We start from the raw sequence: 21,754 nt of genomic DNA on the forward strand, positions 1-21,754 counted from the left end.
TATATTTGTTTATTGTTTATATTTCATACGGGAAAAAATAATGTGTCATCATATTAAACACATTATATATTCCATAAACCAATTAATGGGGTTAATGGGGGTAGAATAATAATATAGCCTTTATTTCCATATGGTTTCACAAGTGACATTTAAGACGCCTTGATATGTTGTTAAATAGTTTAATTCACTAGGTGATGCCATGTTTTGTACATTATGTAGTAGGTCCTCCATGCAAATTAAGTATTACGAAATATATATATTCTTTATTATATTAACTTTGTCTTTAATTTCTCTAGTACACAATATATCACTATACTATATAATAAGTAGGTATATATAGATATAAAGGACATTGTTACGCATAAACTTGAAATTATACAGCGCAGACAAAGCCTCAGTTCTACTCATAGACACATTGAATGACCTAAAAACCATGAGCCGCGAAATAGTACTTTTATTTGTTATAAATATACTAACATTTATGCATGGAAAGCCCATATATACTCAAGCAAGTTATAAACTCGATCATTTATTCATTAATTGTACCCTCATTTACATCATGAATTCGTTATTATTGCCACAAATTAATGCAACAACTAAAAAAATGACAAGAAAACTACTACTATATAATATTAAAGAAATTATTAATTTGTTTTTGGTGAAGAAAAGGAAATACTGATCTAGACTTCCGTATACATACTACGGTAATGTAGTTTTATAATAATGGAATACTAGTGCGTAACCCGTCAAAATTCAACTGGAAATTATTTTAAATTATTATTTAATTAATTATATGATATTATTTTTGTATAAAAATTAGGGTTAATTCTCTCTAAATCCTTAAACTATAGTTATTTTCCTTTTTTTCCCTCAATCTTTGAACTTCCCACAAAAAACCCCCAACTTTCAATTTTTCCTAATTTTCCCATGACGGGTTTTCCGGCCAAATCCGAAGTCGGAATTTTCCTATGTGGCGTTATTCATGCCAAATCACCCTATACGTGGCAAATCACACACACCCTCCCCCTCACACGTCACTCTCCCCCTCCCATGTCACTCTCTTTCTCTCTTCCCCCATCCCCCATCCCCCTCTCCCCCCGTCTGGCTCCCCCTCTCTCTCTCACCGCCACAACCGCCCAGATTCTGGGGACGGCGGTTTCCAGGAGACGACACAAGCTGAAGAGCGGCGTCGACTCTGCCGGAATTTCAGAGGCGGCGAGCGAGCTCAGGTGGCGCCGGCTTGAGGGCCGACGTTTTCTGGGACCTCCGTCGACTCTCCCCCTTCCCCCGTCCCCCACCGCCGCCACTTCCTCCCCCCTCCCCCTCCCTCTCTCCTCCACTCGATTCCTGACGCCGATTGAAAATCCACATTTGAAAACCCACTTTGCCCCCCCTCCTCCCTCTCTCCTCCACTCAGATACCAAATTTGAAGAGGCTCGGGGCGTTAGGCGGCGTGACTAGGAGACAGAGGCTCACCGGAGGAAGCAGGTCAGGACGGCGCTGCTATTTACGGCGCAAACCCTAAGCGGCGCGAAGAGGGGGCAAAACCCTAGCTGCAACTCTGAAAACGTGGGTCAAAGAGAAGGGTTCTCAGGTCGGATCTTGGGAACGCGGAGCCTTTGAGGAGAGCGGTCGTCGGGGCAATCTGTAACAGACAGGGATGAAGGCGGTAGTTTGCCAGTTTATTGGAGGAGATGAGCGGCGGCGATCGGACTTTGAGAAGAAGGTGGTGGACGTGGCAGAACGGCGACAAATTGAAGAATAACAAGCACGAAACGACGTCGTTTATGTATAATAGCTACTACGTCGTTTTATTAACAATCCGGCGTGTCCACGTCACTTAATTCTGATTCCACGTGTGATCGAATTTGGTCGGAAAACCACCCGTCATGGGAAAATTAGGAAAAATCAATAGTTGGTGGTTTTTTATGGGAAGTTCAAAGATTGAGGGAAAAAACGGAAAATGACTATAGTTTAAGGATTTAGAGAGAATTAACCCTAAAAATTATTTATATATAAATTATTTTTAAATTTATTTAATTTGAAGTAATATAGTTGAAATTATATTAATCTGAATTATATTCCTCAATTAAATGTTAACCTTTTATTAGAATAATAAATATTCTTTTGTATAAATTTTTATTTAACGATGTTTTGGAAAAAGGTCGATATTGAAGATTTTATTTCATCTGAGCATCATCTCGTCTGAAACCCTGTAGAATCATATCACCATCTAAAAGCCTGGAAGACGACATCTAATGTTTGAACACCAGAATTTTGGGCATCATCTCGTCTAGACCTTAAAATACGAAAAATGAACTTTTATGCGTTAATTTTTTTAACATTACTATCTGGAGCTTTAAAAATCAAAGTTGACTCGTGAGATTGTATGATTTGGAGCTTCTAACATCATAATTAACTTGAGGGCTTCATTTATATGAAAAAACAAACAGTGGTGATTTGTTACTTGAAGTGCTTATATTCCAGAATTACTTAACAATAACATACACTAAAACACAGGCATATAGTTTGCACAAGTCTAACTTATAAATGAACCGTGAGGAGTACTTTATACAAGGTAAAAAATATTGAGCATGATTTGTGTAATTTCGTCAAATTAATATCTTATGATTTGAGTCACAGCAATTGCACAAGTCCTTTAAATGAGTCTGCCACAAATACTAAAAACCAGTTCTAAGTTATAATGCTTGACATTTACAATAAAAATTGGGCAACCACTATACTACAATCAAAACCGATAGCTAGCTCATGATTTGAGATAAACCACTAATACTAATACTATCACATACAATTACATAAATTAAAGCAGTATAACAATATAAATAAATAAGTATAAAAAGTTTTGATAGATTAATTTAAATATCTAACTATATTATAAGAAGTTACAGTATCAATATGTATAAAAAGTTTGATGTCATATAGTTTATAAATAAAAAATCTTCTAATTTTCAATCACTAATTATAATTAAGAGCAAAGTATATCTCTACTACAATAATTTTAATCAAACGGCATAAGCACATTTCAACAAAAATGACAATTTATTACAGTCACTCACAATGCAACATATAAGAGCAAATAATAGAATAACATAAAAAGAAAGACACTGGAACTCAAATCAAATTTGTTTTTGATAAAATCAAAGCAAGAATCTGAAGTGGTATTATGTTACACATTTATTTGTATAAAATTCACTTTAAATAATTATTGCACAAATTAATGCAACAGCTAAAAAAATGTCAAGAAAACTACTACTCCCTCCGTCCCAAGCGAAATGTCCTGTTTTCCTTTTTGGACTGTCCCAAACGAAATGCCGTGTTTCTTTTTTTGGCAATACACTCTCTCTATACTTAATATTTAAATAATTTCCACCAACCCACTTTATCTACTTTATACACATTTCTTAATCTCCGTGCCGAAAAGAAATATGCCATTTCGTTTGGGACGGAGGGAGTACTATATAATATTAAAGAAATTATTAATTTGTTTCTGGTGAAGAAAAGGAAATACTGATCTAGACTTCCGTATAAATACTACGTACGGTAATGTAGTTTTATAATAATGGAATATGCACACCAACACATTATTAAAAGTTAGGATTTATTGTAGTAATTTCTTTTTTTTTTAATAAGAAAAAGGCTTTATTAAAGCAAAGAGGTACCAGAGATACTAGAGAACAGTGGCCAGAGCAAAGCCATTACAAACACAGAAGAGGTGGGTCACCGGAAATCCAATTCTTAAAGCTGGATCCGAAATCTAAAAAAAGAAAGGTTTTACCCCAACTCCACATTCTTGTTTTAACTTCCAAGATCAAGGACTGGATCTCCCAAACTCTTCCTTCAAAGCGACTCTCGTTCCGACACTTCCAGAGCACCCAATTAACACAACACCAGTGCGCCGAAAAGAATTTTCTGTTCCGCTTACAGTTTCCCAAACCTGTAAAAGCAACGAAATGCGAAACCACATCTTGAAGGCGAACAAAAGAAACACCGAGCCACTTGTGAATTTCGTCCCAGACTTGCACTGACTTTGGGCAGTGGAGGAGCAGATGATTTGTCGATTCCACCTGAAAAAAGCATGCGTTGCAGTGGAGTTCTTCAATGGAAAGCAAAATATTTCTTTTCCTGAGGTTGTCACAAGAAGGTAATCTATCTTGTAGTATTCTCCAAGCCGTGACTTTCGCCTTATGAGGAGCTGGAATTTTCCACGCCTTTGGCAAAATTTTCTTGGAATCAATCTCCCTTTGCATCTCGTGCTCTGCTTCTTTGATAGCCTCGTATGCTGAGCGTGTTGAATAAATACTGTCGCTGGAAGCACTCCAAGACCACCGGTCACGCGAACCTACAACTGGATTAACCAAAGCAATAACCTTAAAGAGTTCATTAACCCCTTCCACCTCTCTTTCAAGCAGCTCACGACGCCATGTTACCTGCCATTTCCATCTCCCGTTCTCCCAAGCCCCCGATTCACTGATGAGGGCATCTTTATTGGCACAAAGATGGTAAAGTCTAGGGAAAACAAACTTAAGAGGTTTAAGTCCCACCATCTATGGCTCCAAAATTTTATACTCTCTCCCTCCCCAATAAAAAGTCTAATCTTGTCGAGGAACCAAGATCCGGTCAGGCCCCCTGCTGTCGAGATAATATTAGTCCACCAGCCATCTCTAATTCTCCCCCTACCCGAGCAGCCCACTCCAGTCTCACCCCACTCAAGATCCCCGTATAAGGACTTAACCACTCTCATCCACAACAGCCTCCTCCCCTCCTCGAGGAATTTTATTGTAGTAATTTCTATCTCGAACTTTCGCACTTTTTAAAATCTACCATTATACCTTCATAAAAATATCAATTTATGCCTGACCTCTCGTATATATATTTTCAAATCTATCACGGGATTAATTTTTAGACGTCAAATGCCAATGAGGCATTGTTCTAGTGGTAAAGTTGAGGCACTCAAAGACTGTTATTTGTGAAAGGTCTTGATTCAATCTCGTCTGCGTGCGGGTAGTTTTTCATTTTTATGTGGGTAGTGGTTCCGCCTGCGTGCGGTTGTTTTTCCACCTTTGTGTGGTGTAAAGGTCTCGCCTGCGTGCGAATTGCTTATTTAATTATATATTAGATATCTCTTAAAATTCTAAAAAAAAAATAAAAAAAATAGACGTCAAATTAGTGCATGTCCGAGACTTATGTGAGGCTCACAGAATGGTTTGAGCCAAGTGAGTATTGGAAAACAGTTGCGTTGTATTATTTTTAAGAGAATTTATATATAAGATTTAAAATTATTTTATAAGATTAGGTACAAACTACAAAATAAAATATTTTATAAAGCTTTGGATAGATTTGAAAAAAAAGTAGGAAAAGTTGGGATAAAATTTATATTTAATCCTAAATATATGTATATAGATAAATGTATACAGATATTAGCCGGAAATACCCTACAATTGATTGCATTTGGTCCGTGACTACATAAAATTAAAATCAACTACAATTATGTGCTTATAGCTGTTACTAAAGGTGGCCTAAGTGGTCTTGGGAGCCTACTACATTTCCATTTAACGTTTACTATATTATAGAAGCTTATCGTTGACAGTTTCCATAGAATTTATATAAAGTTTATCTCCTACGTAGCACCTATATTTCCATTTAATTTTTCGGGTTAAAAATTTTGCTTTACACAAATATTTAAACAGTTCTTCTCGCGCGTTCTCATGATTGTGCTGCATTCTCATTTTTGCAAATTAATTTCAATATATATATATATATATATATATATATATATATAGGAAGAGGTTCAAGAAAGAACCACAAATAAAAAAAGAACAGAGAACCATTTTCAGCCATTCGATCATTAAGATCTACGGTGGATGCATCATCTTGTTGGATGAATACAGATCCTGGGTTCGAATCCTGAAGGGAACAATTTTTTTTTATTTTTTTGAGTGCATTAATTTTAACAGTGAATGCATTAATTTTTACAGTGGATGCATTAGATTTGATGGTTCTCACATTCTCACAAATAATGTAGTTCTCTCTAGAACCACACCCTATATATATATATATGTGTTAATAGATATATATATATATATATATATATATATATATATATATATATATATATATATTCCCTCCGTTCCTTTTATAACGTCCCAATTTTCATTTGGGATGTCTCATTAATAATGTCTCAATTTGATATGGCCAAAAGATACACGAACTTTGAAAAAAGTCACAATTTTCGCTTGAACTTTCAATTAAGCTAAAAAAAATACATGAATTTATATCTTTGTTGCAATTTTAACATAAGTTTAACTTTCAACGAAATTAGAACTTAATTGACAATCGAAATTAAGTCAAATATATTAATTTTGCCTTTCTAGACCTTCGAGCTTCTAAATACTCCTCATCATAAGAAGTTAGACCAACATCAGGTGAACTTCCAACTGCCAACTAAGCTCTAATTTCGTCGAAAGTCAAACTCAGGTGAAAATTGCAACAAAACTATAAATTCACGTATTTTTGGCTTCATTGAAAATTCAGGTGAAAATTACAACTTTGTTCAAAGTTCGTGTATTTTTTTGCCACAACCCTATAAAAAATATTTATATACTCTATCGATCTCTCTCCTTATCTCTCTCTTAATTTTTCACTACTCTCTCTCTATCTCTCAACTCATTTATTTTATCTACATTTTCTTAAAAAAATGTTATAACCGAACGAAGGGAGTATTTAAATCAGAACCGATCACCTACCCACCGTGGGCAAGCATAACATGCTCTCCTAATTAAAATTGTCACATTAATGGTGGGCATATTATGATTGCCCACGGTGGGTAGGTGATCGTTTCTGTATATTTAAAATGTACTCGACTTTCATGATTTTTTTCCGTCTAAATATATATGTCCATTATTAATGTTGGATAGACAATTTTTATTTTCTTTTTTATCATTCTTTTGGTCTATTTCAATTATGTCTATATATTTTCATGAAATTCTTTTTAACATAAAATATGTAATATATAACTTAAATGAAAGATAATAAACTCTAAATCTTAAATCCTAAAATCTAAATTTATATAAAATTAAATTTAAATGAATTTTTTTTTTAAATATGATCTAGATTATTTAAATCAAATATTTTTATAACGTTGCAGACTGTTAGTAAATGGAAATGACTCATAAGTTATGCATGCGATGCTTTTTTAGATATAGTTTTTTATTAGGATTTAGAGGTGAGCAAAATAACTGAAATTCGTATATCGTATTCGAATCAAAATTTAAAATTTGGTTCGGATTTTTGAATTTTCCAAATGAATTGGATCGAATTTTAGGCAAATTTCGAAGTTTTGGATCAGATCAGATTGATATATTTAAAATCTGAAAACAAAAAAAAATCTAAAATTCGAACTATATATATATATATACATATAATTGGTATTTTTCTTGGTTGAGTGTTATGAAAAATTTGTTTTTTTTTTAGAGCCAAAAGGAGATTCATTCAAACACCAAAACAAAGTCAGTGAACATCAAAGAGGAGCTCCCGAACAGAGGACAGATGAAGAGAGTTACATAAAGCATAAGAAGCTATCCTATTAGCATCCAAATTTCCATCGCGGGGCGCCCAACTGAATTCAACGTTACGAAAGAAGCTCATCATTCCATAGATTGCTCTCAAAGTGATTCCCAGGTAAGAAAAGTCATCTTCGCCCTTGGTAAGAATCCAGTACAAAGATTGATTATCCATCTCAAAAATTGCATCCGTGATACCATGTTCCCGGCAAAGATTGAAGCTTTCAAGAAGAGCGAGAGCTTCACCTTCAACAGCAGTAAAAGCTCCAGCTTTATACCCAAAGTGACACCCCAAAACTGTATCATTACCATCCTTCATAACAACTCCAATGCCAAGACCAAGACCCTTCTTCAGTGCCGCATCACTAGGGATGTAAATGAACAGAGCTATTCGCAAGCTATTCGAGATTCGGCTCGAAAAAAGCTCATTCGGAGCTCGATTCGATAATAAACGAGCCGAACTTGAGCCTGATTTCGAGCTCGAAAATTTCATCGAGCCTGACAGTGCTCGGCTCGTTGAGTTCGCGAACATGTTCAAATTCGATTGTTCGCGAACATGTTCGCGAGCCTGTTCACGAACCTTCAGTCGAGCCTTCAATCGAGTTAGTACACGAGCCTTAAACGAGTCGAACTCGAACTCGAGTAACATACTACTCCCTCCGTCCGCCAAAAGTATGGCACTTTGGTTGGGCACGGGATTTAATAAAATTGGTGATGATGTTGATGTAGTGGAGAAAGGGTCCCACAACTTTTTGAGATGTGTGGTTGAGATTGAATTTGGGGTGGGTTTTTTGTAAATAAAGAGTGTTTGTAAGGATAAAATATAAAGGTGGATGGTGGGACCATGGCTTTAAAAGGAAAGTAGAATACTTTTTGCGGACGCCAAATATAGTAATTGTGCCATACTTTTGGCGGACGGAGTGAGTAATTAAGAAGATTTTCTTAAATTTATAACAAATTCGAGCTTGAACATCATATATACGAACATCTAACGAGCCGAGCTCGAGCTCGATTTCGAATTCGATATTATCGAGCATCACCTGAGCCGAACTCGAACCGAGCTCGAGCTTAGTAAGTGGGTCACGAGCCGAGCTCGATCATCAAGATAAAAGCTCGAATCTAGCTCGAGCCGAGCTCGAACACCCAAATATTTAAACGAGCCGAGCTCGAGCCTACTAGTATTCGGCTCGGCTCGGCTCGTTTACAGCCCTACGCATCACTCGATAACTTCATCTGTCCTTCCCTACTGCACATCAGCCCAATCGTCTGGTAAGTCTGCTGCGGAATACAGGTCGGGGCTGACCAAATGGCACGAGACGCAATCGCCATGCTTTCAAATGAGAAACCTCCTGCTGTTGAAAAAGGAGCATGTTCCGAGCATATCAAATCGACCAGGATAGGGTTGCGAAGTAGGAATGGACTTCGTTATGGGGGTTGCAACGTATCTTTTCAAACCATTCCGGAATGGTGCAAACTCCATTCATCGGCGGGAGTCAGAGAGATGAGACCGACCAAAGAGTCTCAGCCCATTTACAGTCTCGGATCGCATGTTTCGTGTTTTTCTCATACTCCCACATCTTCTGCAATAGGTATCCACATCGATACATCTGTTCCAAAGAGCGAGGGCCGTGGGAAGAACATTAGCGAGACATTTCCACATGAACAAACGCACCTTGGGTATAACATCTAGATTCCAAATCCAATTCCATAAAACACTATAAGAAGAGGAAGAAGACGCTTCATTTCTCAATCTGAGATCCATAGCAAGGCGATACCTAGATTTAACCGAGTATACGTTGAGTTTACCACTTGACCAAAAGGGACGGTCCGGTTCGTTTGGTCTTACCCTCAGTTGGGCAAGCACTCTCCGTTTGTCTTTGGACTCCAAAACCTCGGCCAGCTTGCTCTCGTCCCAAGATAAGTTCTAATCAAACAAAAACTTTTTAACTTTTATACCTCCAGCACCTTCCGTTACCTTTGCTACCTCAAACTGTCCCTTCCCGTTGGGCAACCAAGGATCCAAGCCAATCCTAATCCGATTCCCATCACCCAACTTTCAGGTCAGCCTCGCCGCAAGTAGGTCTATGACTACTAGAATACTTTGCCATGCAAAAGAAGGGTTATGTGCATTTCTAGCAAGGAGCAAATCATTACGCGGGAAGTATCTAGCCTTAAGAGAACGGGCAAGCATAGATGTTTCATTTGTAAGTAGCCGCCAAGCTTGCTTCTCGAGTATCGCTTGGTCGAAAAGGCTGATATCTCTAAAACCTAAACCACCCATACTTTTTGGCATACACAACTTTCTCCAGCTCTTCCAGTGAATACGTCTCTCATCGTGCTTTTGAACCTTGAAGAAATTTGCTGCTACACTGTTCAGGCGTTGACAAATCTGCTACGGGATGACAAAACAACTCATCAAGTAAGTAGGGATAGATTGAAGGACCGACTTGATGAGTACCATTTTACATGCACCCGAAAGAAAGCGTCTTTTCCAATCCTTTGACTTCTTCCTTGTTCTGTCGACCAGCATTTGAAAGATTTCTCTCTTTGATCTTCCCACCGTGCTAGGGATGCCCAAATAGGTAGAACGTTGGTTGACTCGGTTCACTCTCATCAAACCAGCCAACTCTAGTTGTACAGCCTCAGAGATACCCCCACTGAAAGACATGGTCGATTTATCCAAGTTCACTTTTTGCCCCGAAACACCTTCATATTCACGCAAAATATCTCCACCATCACCTCCTTAGCATTCCCAAGACCAAAAATTATGCAATCATCAGCAAGCAAAAGGCGGCTCACCCTCGGTGCCGTTCTACAGAGCTTCGCACCATGCAACAGATTTATAGTTTCAGCCTTCCTCATCAATCCAGAAAGGGCCTCTGCACAAAACAGAAAGAGAAAGGGGGAGAGGGGGTCCCCTTGTCTCAATCCTCGTGTAGGCTCAAAGGGAGAACCTGGAAAACCGTTAATAAGAACATGGAAAGACATAGAAGAAATACAACGCATAATCAAGTCAACAAAACGAGAAGAGAAACACAAATGCCTCATGTCCAGAAAACCCCATTCAACTCGATCGTAAGCTTTCGCCATATCAAGTTTGAAAGCAAACATTCCATGGACTTTCTCCTTATTCAATTTCATCATATGAAAAATCTCAAAAGCAAGCAAGGCATTATCAGTAATCTGACGACCCGGGACAAAAGCAGACTGACTCTCATTAATGATAGAGGGGAGACATGTACACCTTTAGACGATTAGTGATAACTCTAGAAATGATTTTGTATTCCACATTACAAAGGCTAATAGGACGAATCTCGGAAGGGTGCACACATTTTTTCTTTTTCGGAATAAGGCAAATAAACGTAGAATTTAAAGGACCTGGGGAAGCACCATTATTGACAATATCAAGAATCATGGGAACAATGACGTTTTTAGCAGACGACCAACAAGAGGTGTAGAAGAGAGCAGGCATACCGTCAGGCCCAGGGGCCTTAGTAGGGTGCATCTGCTTGTGAGCTTGGACAATCTCCGACTATGAGAAAGGAAGTGCAAGATCTCGATTCATATCCTCTGTGACGACTGGCTTAATGGAACGCAGGACTTCGGCAGGGTTATGAGTCGATCCGGACGTGAAAAGCTCTTGGAAGTAGGTCCGAAAAACCTCATCCATCTCCCTGTTATTACTAGTCATCGAACTGTCTGTCTTTTGAATCGATAATAATTTGTTAGCTGGGATTTTAATCCGATCATAATTGTTTAATTGGTTGGTTGGTATATATTTTGGAATTTTTGGAGTTTTGGGGTTTTTGAATTTTTTAGATTTTTTTTTTTTGTACTTGAGATTTTTTGGTGCGGATCGGATTTGATTTAAATTTTTTTGAATTTTCAAATCAAATTATAGTTTCTTTAAAATTCGAATTTTTGGGTCAAATCAAATTAAAAAATAAAAATAATGATCTGAAATTCGGATACTCATCTCTATTCTTCATTGTCCAATTAAGACAATAAAAAATGTCTTCATGTTTAGAATGTTAGGGCGTCTCCAATCTCCATAATTAGCATGTGAAAAAGTTGGATTAAAAGTTAGAATCCATTTTTACATCTCCAATGTTCAAATATGAAAGTTGGAATCAATTTTCAAATTTAAAAGTCGACTTCTTTTTATTTGAGCCCTATTAATTTTTTTATTGAGCTTGTAGGTTTATTATAATAGCGGGACTCATATGAAAGTTGCATTTATATGTTTATTGTTGAAGGAAAAAATAGAATTGACGTTGGTGAGTTATAAACAGCTAATGAGGCATTGTGGAACTCATAAAGTTGGGATCGTGGATTCTTGAATTTAGGCATCCATAGGGCGCCTAGGTGTAAAAATTGGCTTAAAAGTTGAAACTGATCAACTTTTGCACATCCAATGGTAAAATGAAAAGGTTAGAAGTCGGAAAACTACTTAGTGCTCGTTTGGTTCAAGTAGAGGAATATAAATAGAATGAAATCAAATAAAGGAGTGGAATGGTAACAATAACCATTATTTTTATTGAGTGTTTGGTTAGCAATGGAAAGGAATCACTACTAAGAGATTCCTTTTTTTTTGTTTTTCCTCTATTTTGAGGGGTACCAATTTGAATGATTGGATTATCCTCAAGTAAGGGTAATAGTTAACTCATTACTCAAACCAAACAACAAATAATGGATTCAATTAATTAAATCCCTTTCTAACCTCCAAAAACACCCAAACAAACATGGACTTAAAATGAAAGCCAAAGCCAACTTCCTTGTTTTTTTTTAGTAATTGTGAGGCCTAGATAAAAGTATTGTGTGACAGTAGAACTCATATAAAAGTATCGTGAATTTAAATCGTGTTGCTATCGTTTTTGTGTCGTGTTCGTGTTTGTGTAGATCGTGTCATGTTCGTATTCGTGTCGAGTAATTTTTAATAGATCATGTTCGTGTTTGATCTTATCGTATCGTATTATATCCGATAACGATATATCCGATACGCACAATTTGTCAGCCCTACTACTAACATTCAAAATTTGAAATGTTCATTCGAATTATAATGAAGTGTTAGAACCGAGAAATCATGTAAAATATTAATATAGAGATCGAGTAGAGTTATCTAATTTAATATACACATCATTTTTATTATGGCCATCTCATAGCTAGGTTTCTTTTATTGGGCGTTTAGACATACGTGTCTAGTAGCTAGTGATCAATACATACACAAAAACTACTCATATTTGTGCGGAGTCTTAGTCTAACATTAGAGAGTACGTTTATACGTCGTGACAATTTTAAATTTAATTATTTAATTATTCATTTATCAAAAAAATGAATTACACTTAGTGTACGCCTGTTGAGCTGATAGATTGATAGTATAGTACTCGAAGGATTTGGATTTGAGTTTATTGTTGCATCTATATAAAATTATTTATTAAATAATTAGAAGAAAATAAGCAATAACTGCAGCTTTGAAACTGAAACTAACCACACTATTTTCTATTTTTACAATTAGTTAATCGCATTTGATAAAAGATTAAGAAGCTCAGCATCATTGTTTTAATTCGTTCACATTAAATTATTTTTTATTTTAAATTTTTAAAAAAAGTTATAAATTCAACCAATAGGCTGTGTGGACCGCTTTACGTGAACCCGCAGGCGCAGCATGACGTAATGTTGTAGGCTCACTTATTAAATAGCCAAACCTATATAAATAAAGTTGTTATTGCCTTAATTAGTCTAGATTAATTAGTTTTAAGAACGAGTCCTATATAAATGGAGAAACATCCATCCATTTATGCAGTGAGTTAAACCAAAATCATATCTAAATACTTAGTAGTTAATAGAGAGCAAAATGAATCTCAAATCTTGTGTTTTTATAGTTTTGTTATTCATATCGTCCTTCACAACTATAAACGCTACCTTCTTTTATCATAAAGATTGCATCAAATATTATCACTCTTATCCTCCGCCACCGTATAAAGATTTTTTCTATCTTCTTCATAAACATTGCCACTCTCCGCCGCCGCCACCATACGAGCCAGAACCCGAGGCTCCATCGCCGGCACCTGAAGCAGAAGAGGCTCCTCTAGCTCCTTCTCCTATCTAGATGTTTTATTAGTTTATGTTATGGTTGGTATTACTTGAATTTTATTTGTAGCATGTTTTTTCACCAATATGTTATTTTATCTTTAATTTTCGTCTAAAAGAATAGCTATAATAAACATTGTGCATCTAGCCAAGTCTTCCGAGTAGCTAGCTAGGAAAATTGGTTGATGTATCTGCACCTTCTGTGATTAGTGAAGGCAGAAGTTATTTCTATTATATATGAGGTATGAATGTAATATTGTTGTTTGATGCTTAATTATGTTATATTCCTTCTCATTATCTATTAATTTCCTTATCATGGAATGTATAATTTGTTGATCTCTCGATGTTATAGTAGGCTGTCATGAAGTACTGATTAAAAGACATATCGATAAATAATATAATGTCTCGTCGAAGAACCGGTTTAATTAATTATCGTGTGTGTATATATATATATATATTCTCGTCGAGGAATGTTATGCTACATACCTTATGTGAACACCTTACGTGAGCACCACTCACGTTTAGCCATTGTTAGCATTATTTTTTTTGTTTTAGACATTTATTTTTATTCTAATACTTCATAAATCGTTATTAGGATCATTAATTTTATAAATAACAAAAAATCAAAGTCCGATTTGTTCATATTCCCTTTAACTTCAAATAATTAATAAAAAGAATAAATTAGACTTTGGTTTTTATGTTATTTATAAAATTAATGATCCTAATAACGATTTATGAAGTATTAGAATAAAAATAAATATCTAAAACAAAAAAGATAATGCTAACAATGGCTAAACATGAGTGGTGCTCACGTAAGGTGCTCACATAAGGTATGTAGCATAACATTCCTATATATATATATATATATATATATATAGGGGAGGGCTAGAATAAAAATACTCTTAAGTGTATAAAATATAAATGATTTTCAGCCCTTAGATCATCAAGATCTACGGTTGATTCGTAACCCTGTTAGATGAATTCGTGGTCCTGAATTCGAATCCCATAGGTAACAAAAATTTATTTTTCGCAATTCGTAACTCTGTTGGATAAATTCATACGTGTTCTACTGATCACTATTTTATTAGCAACAAAAATACCGCAACTAACACGGTGTAATCCTAGCACAGAAATAGCAAGCAGAGTATCGTATCCACAGAGACTGTAAAACGAAATTACTTTATCTATCTCCTAAACAGACTCTCACAGTATGCAGGTAAACGAAAGCAGGAAGGTTTAATTAACTTAAACTAAAACGCAAATAACAATAATTAAAAACACGTAGGAAAATTCGAATATTAAAAGACAACTGATCCTAGGGTAGTAAATTCATTAACTAAATCCACATAATAAATCTATTAATCCTATGTACCAGTTTAATCCAGTTATGATGAGAGATCACTTAATTAATCAATCACTCTCGCTAGAGCAGCAACGATCGTAGATTAGTAAATTATCTATCTCCGTTAGGTCTCAAGAAAATCTACTAACTCCCAATAGCTCCTAAGAATAGCTCCCTATGATCCACCTATCTCCGCTAGGTCTCAAGGTTAAAATCATATCATACATTTCTGAATCCGCTAAACAGTTATCTCCGCTAGGTCTCAAACCGAATAGCTACACATGCAAACTATTGATCAGATAATCCACAAGAAATCAAGCACCAGGAATTATGAATCATAAACTGGAAGGCACAAAGGTATTAACAAATAAATCACATAAATTCAATCAACTATTTACAAACCCTAGAATCAGCTAAAGGAAACTAGCCAGACATGCTAAAATATAACATAAGCATAATTAAATAGAATGCAATTATAAAAACTAAATTGTATAAAAACCGAATGAAAAACGATTGTAGCGGCTTGAATCTTCAGTCTTGATCCAAGCCTTGAAAACTAGAAAGCAATGAAATTCTGAAAGCTAGAAAACTGTAAAATAAAATCTGGGAACCCTGAATAGGTCAAAAGATGACCTATATATAGTGCCAGGGTAAAACAACAGAGTTTGAGCTCGAACAGACTTTGAAAAACGCATAAAAACGCATAAAGGCGGACAGACGGCGACCCCTCGGCGGGCATCCGGCGGTCGCCGGTTTCTTCACGGTTTTTCCTCTTCACGCGGCGGGCGCCCGGCGGGCTCCGCCCGATCGCCAGCCACGCCGATTTCTCGGCGGGCTGAGCGGCGGTCGCCAGCTGGGTCGCCGGTTGATCGCCGGCAACTCCGTTTCCTCCTTTTCTCGAGCTCTTCAAGCTCGTTTCATCGATTTTCGCATCCGGAACACTTGTAACTTGATATTTGGATCTTCAACATCCATATGTAGCTTTCAAAACACTCAAACCTATAGCAAAATGACCAAAACCATACCCAAAAGCAATATTACAAAAGAATATGAAACTTAAACCAAATGATATCACAACCAAGCATAATTCTAGCACTTTGAACACTTAAACACTCCTAAAAACAATGCAAAATGAGTGTTTATCAACTCCCCCAAACTTACATCATTGTTCGTCCTCGAATAATGGAAAGAATGAACTCAATAAACACGAATGGGCAGAAATTTGGATCACCGAGGCCTCAGAAAAACATAGAAAGTTAGAATTCTCAAATCTCCAACAAGTAAACACAAAGTTCACCAATTAAACACAACTTAAAGCAAAATCAACCTTGAATTTCAAACAATTGAATCTCACTATGTATGTGTATCACTCAACTCTCAATGTGTATGATGGGACGTGTATACTCTCATCGAATTCAATGCAATGCAGATCACTTACCATAGGCTTGCCAATCGTCTACAATCTCCATCGCTAATAGTGTGCCAGGACTAAGATCAAAAAGGTCTTTTTATTCGGGTTATAATGTAGGGACATTGGTTAAGGTAGGGAAATATAGGCTAAGTGACTCAAATAGATCAAGAACACCAACCTTATAGCTTCACTAATCAAACATGGAATAAATTCCATCTTCCACCCAACTATATCACCATAATCAACACAACTCAAGGGATTTAATCATCACAAAACAGAACTAAACACTCTTTTATGCTCTCCATTTATTTCCAACACACAAAGTCGATTTTCAAACAAATATCTCAATATACACTCGACTTTATATATATATTTTTTTTTCTTTTCTTTCCACAACTTTTCTAGAGCTTATAAGAGTAAATAGTAACACAATATCATCCCTTCTTTTTCACAACCCACTATGAATATTCACCACATAAAGATCCCCATATACTACATCACCCCCTATCATCCAGCTAAAGAATAAAAGCTAAATAGGCTCAAAGTGGATAACAAAGGATAAATTTTGTTTTTCAAGGACAGTGTTTGGGAAATTAATGTGGCTAACAAAAGATGGCCTAAAATCATCTCCTAATCCTGGGCACAACAGCAACCTCGACACAGAAACTATGGCAAGTTCTAGAAGATCACCACATGCAATGACAAAACTCACAACAAAGAATAAACTGTGCATAATAAACAGTTATAGCTCAAATCCTCACAGGTTTATTCAACGTCCCAAAATCAAGGTCAAAATCACCCTAAACTATGCAAATTAGTTCAAATTATGCTCAACTTGTCAAAGAAGATTGAATTCTACCAAATTTTATCAAAGAAATCATCATAAGCCCCTCACCAAAAATCTAATGGAGTAATAACCCACTCAAAAGCATTGCAGCAAAGCACCAACCAACTAAAACATAATAAAACAAGCAAGTAAAGAACACACCAGACTCCAACATGCTACGAAAACAGACCAAACACAAGCAAAACAGACTAAGCTAAGCGAATAAAAGCAAGAAAAAGCATGAAGCGTGCAAAACATAACCAATCTCCATCCCCCTCCCCCAAACTTATTAAGGAGCAAAAGCTCGAAAATAAATTTGGAGGGAAAAATAGATAAAGGTTATGTGATGCATACTCACAGAAACGCAATCAGGAGGCCGGTGGATCACGAAACCGCCGGTACTCGCGTAAAAGCTCCTCCTGCATAGCCATCTGTCGCTCTATCTCACCTCGCTGATACTCCTCAAACTGCTGCTGGCGGCCGAACTGCTCACGTGCATACGCCTCAAACTCCGCCTGGCGTCGGTCGGCCTCTTGCTGCGCTATTCTCACAGCCATCATGTCGCCACGAACGACGGTAAACTGGGCATCCAAACTACCCATCCTCTCGGTCAAAGCTGCCATATCATAGTGACCTTCTGCGCCGGCAGCCGCGCCCTGATGTGCATGGGGAGGAGACACCGCCTGTTCCTCCTCATCTACCTCAATCTCGGGTTGCGCCTGCATCCCGTGGCCACCTCTTCCTGGGCCCGCCAGTGCGCGATGAGCAGGAGTGTCCAACTTCCAGTTGTTCATGTCATAACGACCATTGACCGTAGTGAGCGCAGTGTTGGGCAGGGGAAAGTGATCCCCATCCCTCTGAATAAACGTGAAAGGCGGATTAACTCGGGAGATCACTCGCATATCAAACATCCGGCGAGCATGTAGTAAAGTTTCACCCCGCATAATCCTGCCAATCTCTCACCTCGCGACAGAAGTGTAAAGCAATGGGAGTGAGCATCCCTCCAATCGTAATAATGCCCTTGGGGGCCTTGGCGACTCTGTAAAATTGCTGCACCAAAATGTCGGCGAGGCTGATGTGGGTTCTAGTAAGCATAGCATAGATAATGTAAAGGTCCAACTGGCTAACATTAATATTCTCCTTACGAGCGAGAACAGTATGGGCGATGATGCGCTGAACTGCCCTAAAGACCGGGTTTCTGATGCTAGCTGCCTTAGAACTGCCCGACGCGTATACACCACCTTCGGGTTGCACCAAATCCCTCCACAGCTCCTTCGGTCGAAATCCGGCAAGATGTGTGAAAGCACAATCAGTAGGGCACTCAAAGATGCTGTTAATGGTGCCCATGTCCACATCATGCTCCCAATTGTTGTTGAGCTGGAAGGCCATCGAGTCGGGATACGTCGCCGACATCACTCTCTCATCAAACGTGCTCATCATCTCGAGCACAACTCTCTCTATCGTGGGCCATCCTCCTTCAAGAATACGGTTCCACCCAATGTTGGCGAACAACTGCTGGACATCTCCATAAATCCCCATCTCTTGGAGCACAGCCGGGTCGGCATATCGTGTGGTCGATCAAGATCCGACATGAGTACCACGCCGTGATACTCGGGCTGATCGGGTGTCAATGGAGTGTTTCTCGACCCCGAGGCTCCAGCGCTCCCCTTTCTCTTCTTTGGTGCCATTGTGCCTACAAAAACTTTTCAATCAATTCCTCAGCACCATCTATAACCAACAAACCAACAAAGATAAAGCAATGAAGCTCCTAACTTAGCAAAAACTTTCAATAAAAATCATCCCCCTAATCCACAACTCAATCCTTAAATCTCACAATTCCAAACTAACTCTACTCATATGAATAAGCAAAGCAAAACATATCATGAGCAAAGTCTACCTCCAAATCACAAAATCAAGCTAAATTCTCCAACAAAGTAACATGCTAGCATTAATAAAAAACATAAGTAAGATGAACAAGTAAACCACAAGTGACTAGCATGCTTCAATCCACAACTAAACTTCACAAAATAAAGCACTACACTAACTACTCCAATATCATAAAATCAAGCTAAATTACCAAGCTAAGCTAGAACAATAGCAAAAATCTTAGTAAAACTAGCAAGAACAACAATAAAAACAAAGAATAGAAGTGAGTTACCTTGAATCCTTAGCAAAAATAGGTGAAGATCTACAAACCCAACACAAAAAACCTCTAAACTTGAATGTGGGTGATTAAGTGGAAGAACACTCAAAGTATTTGGATGGAATGGAAGATTATGACGTGGGTAAGAGATGTGTGGAAGGAATTTGGTGAATTTGAAGTGAGTTAGGAGTAATTTGATGAAGAAAAATGGTGATTTTCGTGGGTTTTGGAGTGAGGGAGTGAAAGGATATGAAAGAATGAAGAAAAGGGAAAAGAACCACTTAAAAACTCACCCAGCCGCACGCACGGCGACCGCGCGGCGACCCGGCGGCGGTCGCCGGCTCCTTTGTTAATATTGGCCTGCACCCGGCGGTCGCCGGCCCTTCGAATTTTTTTTTTTTTTAAATAAAGAACAGAAAAACGAAAATTATAAAAAAAAAAAAAAAAACTACTAGGAAAAACGAAAAAGAACTATTAAACTAAAGAGAAACAAGATAAAAGAAAGCAATAAAAAAAATTGGGTTACCTCCCAAAAAGTGCTAAAATTAACGTCTATAGCTTGACGGTACCTCAAACTCATGCGTCATTGAATTTGACAACTTCAAGACCATGATCCACGTTCGACTTGAAATACGGTTTGAGACGATGACCATTGACAGTGAAAGTAGTGCCATCAGCAGCGAACAACTCATACGTCCCATTCCAATTGCTCTTATGCACCACATATGGCCCTGTCCATCTTGATTGCAGCTTGCCAGGAAACAAACGCAATTTAGAATTGTATAAAAGTACCTCATCTCCTGGCTTGATTTCCTTGGTGCGAATGTTCAAATCATGGAATTTCTTGGCTCTCTCTTTGTAGATGCGGGAACTCTCATAAGCCTCATTCCTCCATTCATCTAACTCCGTCAACAAATCACGTCTTGTATGACCAGCCTCCTTAAACTCCAAATTGATTCTCCTCGTCGCCCAATATGCCTTGTGCTCAATCTCAACAGGTAAATGACATGACTTGCCAAAGACAAGTTGATAGGGAGACATGCCAATCGGAGTTTTGTAGGCAGTGCGATATGCCCAAAGAGCATCATCTAGGTGCTTCGCCCAATCCTTCTTGTTGGCCACACTTTTCTCCAAAATTTGCTTGATCTCTCGATTAGCCAATTCCGCCTGCCCATTAGCTTGAGGATGATATGGAGTTGTCACCTTGTGCTTTACTCCATACTTTGCCAAAACGCTTGCTAGCAATTTATTGTTGAAGTGCGACCCCCCATCACTAAGCAACGCTCTCGGTGCTCCGAACCGAGTCAAAATATTCTTTTGCAAGAATTTAATGACTACTTTGGAATCGTTGGTGGCAGTGGGAATCGCCTCCACCCATCTAGAAACATATTCCACAGCAAGCAAAATATAGGAAAAACCACAAGACGCAGGGAAAGGACCCATGAAGTCAATCCCCCAAACATCAAACAGCTCCACCTCAACAATGATATTCTGCGGCATCTCATCCTTCTTGGTGATATTGCCCATGCGTTGACAACGATCACACGACTTCACAAAAGCATGGCAATCTGCAAAAATTGAAGGCCAATAGAATCCACTATGATTTACCTTCATGGCAGTGCGGTTGGCAGCAAAGTGACCTCCACTAGGTGAGCTATGACACTCCTCAATGATCTTCGGCCATTCATGCTCCCTAACACATCGCCGAATAAAGCCATCGGCGCACCTCCGGTATAGGTAAGGATCCTCCCAATAATAGAACTTGACATCATGGAGGAACTTCTTCTTTTGATAGTGCGACAACCCCTCGGGAAGAGCTCCAATAACCAAGTAGTTGCTATAAACGGCATACCAAGGATCCTTAAATAGCATCGCCCAAATCTGCTCATCGGGAAAAGACTCATTGATGGCCATCTTCGGATCATCCCCCTCGATCGGATTCTCCAGACGAGACAAGTGATCGGCTACCACGTTCTCACATCCCTTTCGATCTCGGATCTCCATATCAAACTCTTGCAGCAATAAGATCCAACGAATCAATCGGGGCTTGGAGTCCTTCTTCGTAAACAAGTAGCGGATGGCAGCATGATCAGTGTAGACAATTGAATGAGTTCCAATCAAATAAGAACGGAACTTATCAAAAGCATACACCACAGCTAGCAGCTCCTTCTCCGTGGTAGTGTAGTTCATCTGCGCGGAATCCAAGGTTTTACTAGTGTAGTAAATTACCTTGAACAACTTATCTCTCTTTTGCCCCAACACAGCTCCCACGGCCCAATCGCTAGCATCGCACATCAACTCAAACGGAGCACTCCAATCCGGCGTGATCAAAACTGGCGTAGAAGTCAGTGCAGCTTTCAAC

At 38.0% G+C, this 21,754-nt stretch overlaps 1 protein-coding gene across 1 annotated transcript; it reads right to left on the reverse strand.

Annotated features, from left to right (window-relative positions):
* Positions 1–1,574: 1,574 nt before the first annotated feature.
* LOC131021160 (uncharacterized) lies at positions 1,575–4,565 on the reverse strand. The gene is made up of 2 exons (XM_057950250.1): positions 3,944–4,565; positions 1,575–1,645 (listed from the first exon to the last, which is right to left on the reverse strand). Exons 1-2 carry the CDS (start codon positions 4,563–4,565, stop codon positions 1,575–1,577), a joined length of 693 nt encoding a protein of 230 aa, XP_057806233.1.
* Positions 4,566–21,754: the final 17,189 nt, after the last annotated feature.

The sequence above is a fragment of the Salvia miltiorrhiza genome, chromosome 4 (assembly GCF_028751815.1).
Source record: "Salvia miltiorrhiza cultivar Shanhuang (shh) chromosome 4, IMPLAD_Smil_shh, whole genome shotgun sequence".
Taxonomy (NCBI): Eukaryota; Viridiplantae; Streptophyta; class Magnoliopsida; order Lamiales; family Lamiaceae; genus Salvia; species Salvia miltiorrhiza.

Bases quoted from the DNA above. Each gene is read 5' to 3' on its own strand.
- LOC131021160 (XM_057950250.1), bottom strand. From the start codon at position 4,565: ATGGTGGGACTTAAACCTCTTAAGTTTGTTTTCCCTAGACTTTACCAT. The intron at 1,646-3,943 runs GTAAGCGGAACA...TGTCTGTTACAG, and splicing joins TTTTACAGGTTTGGGAAACT to ATTGCCCCGACGACCGCTCT.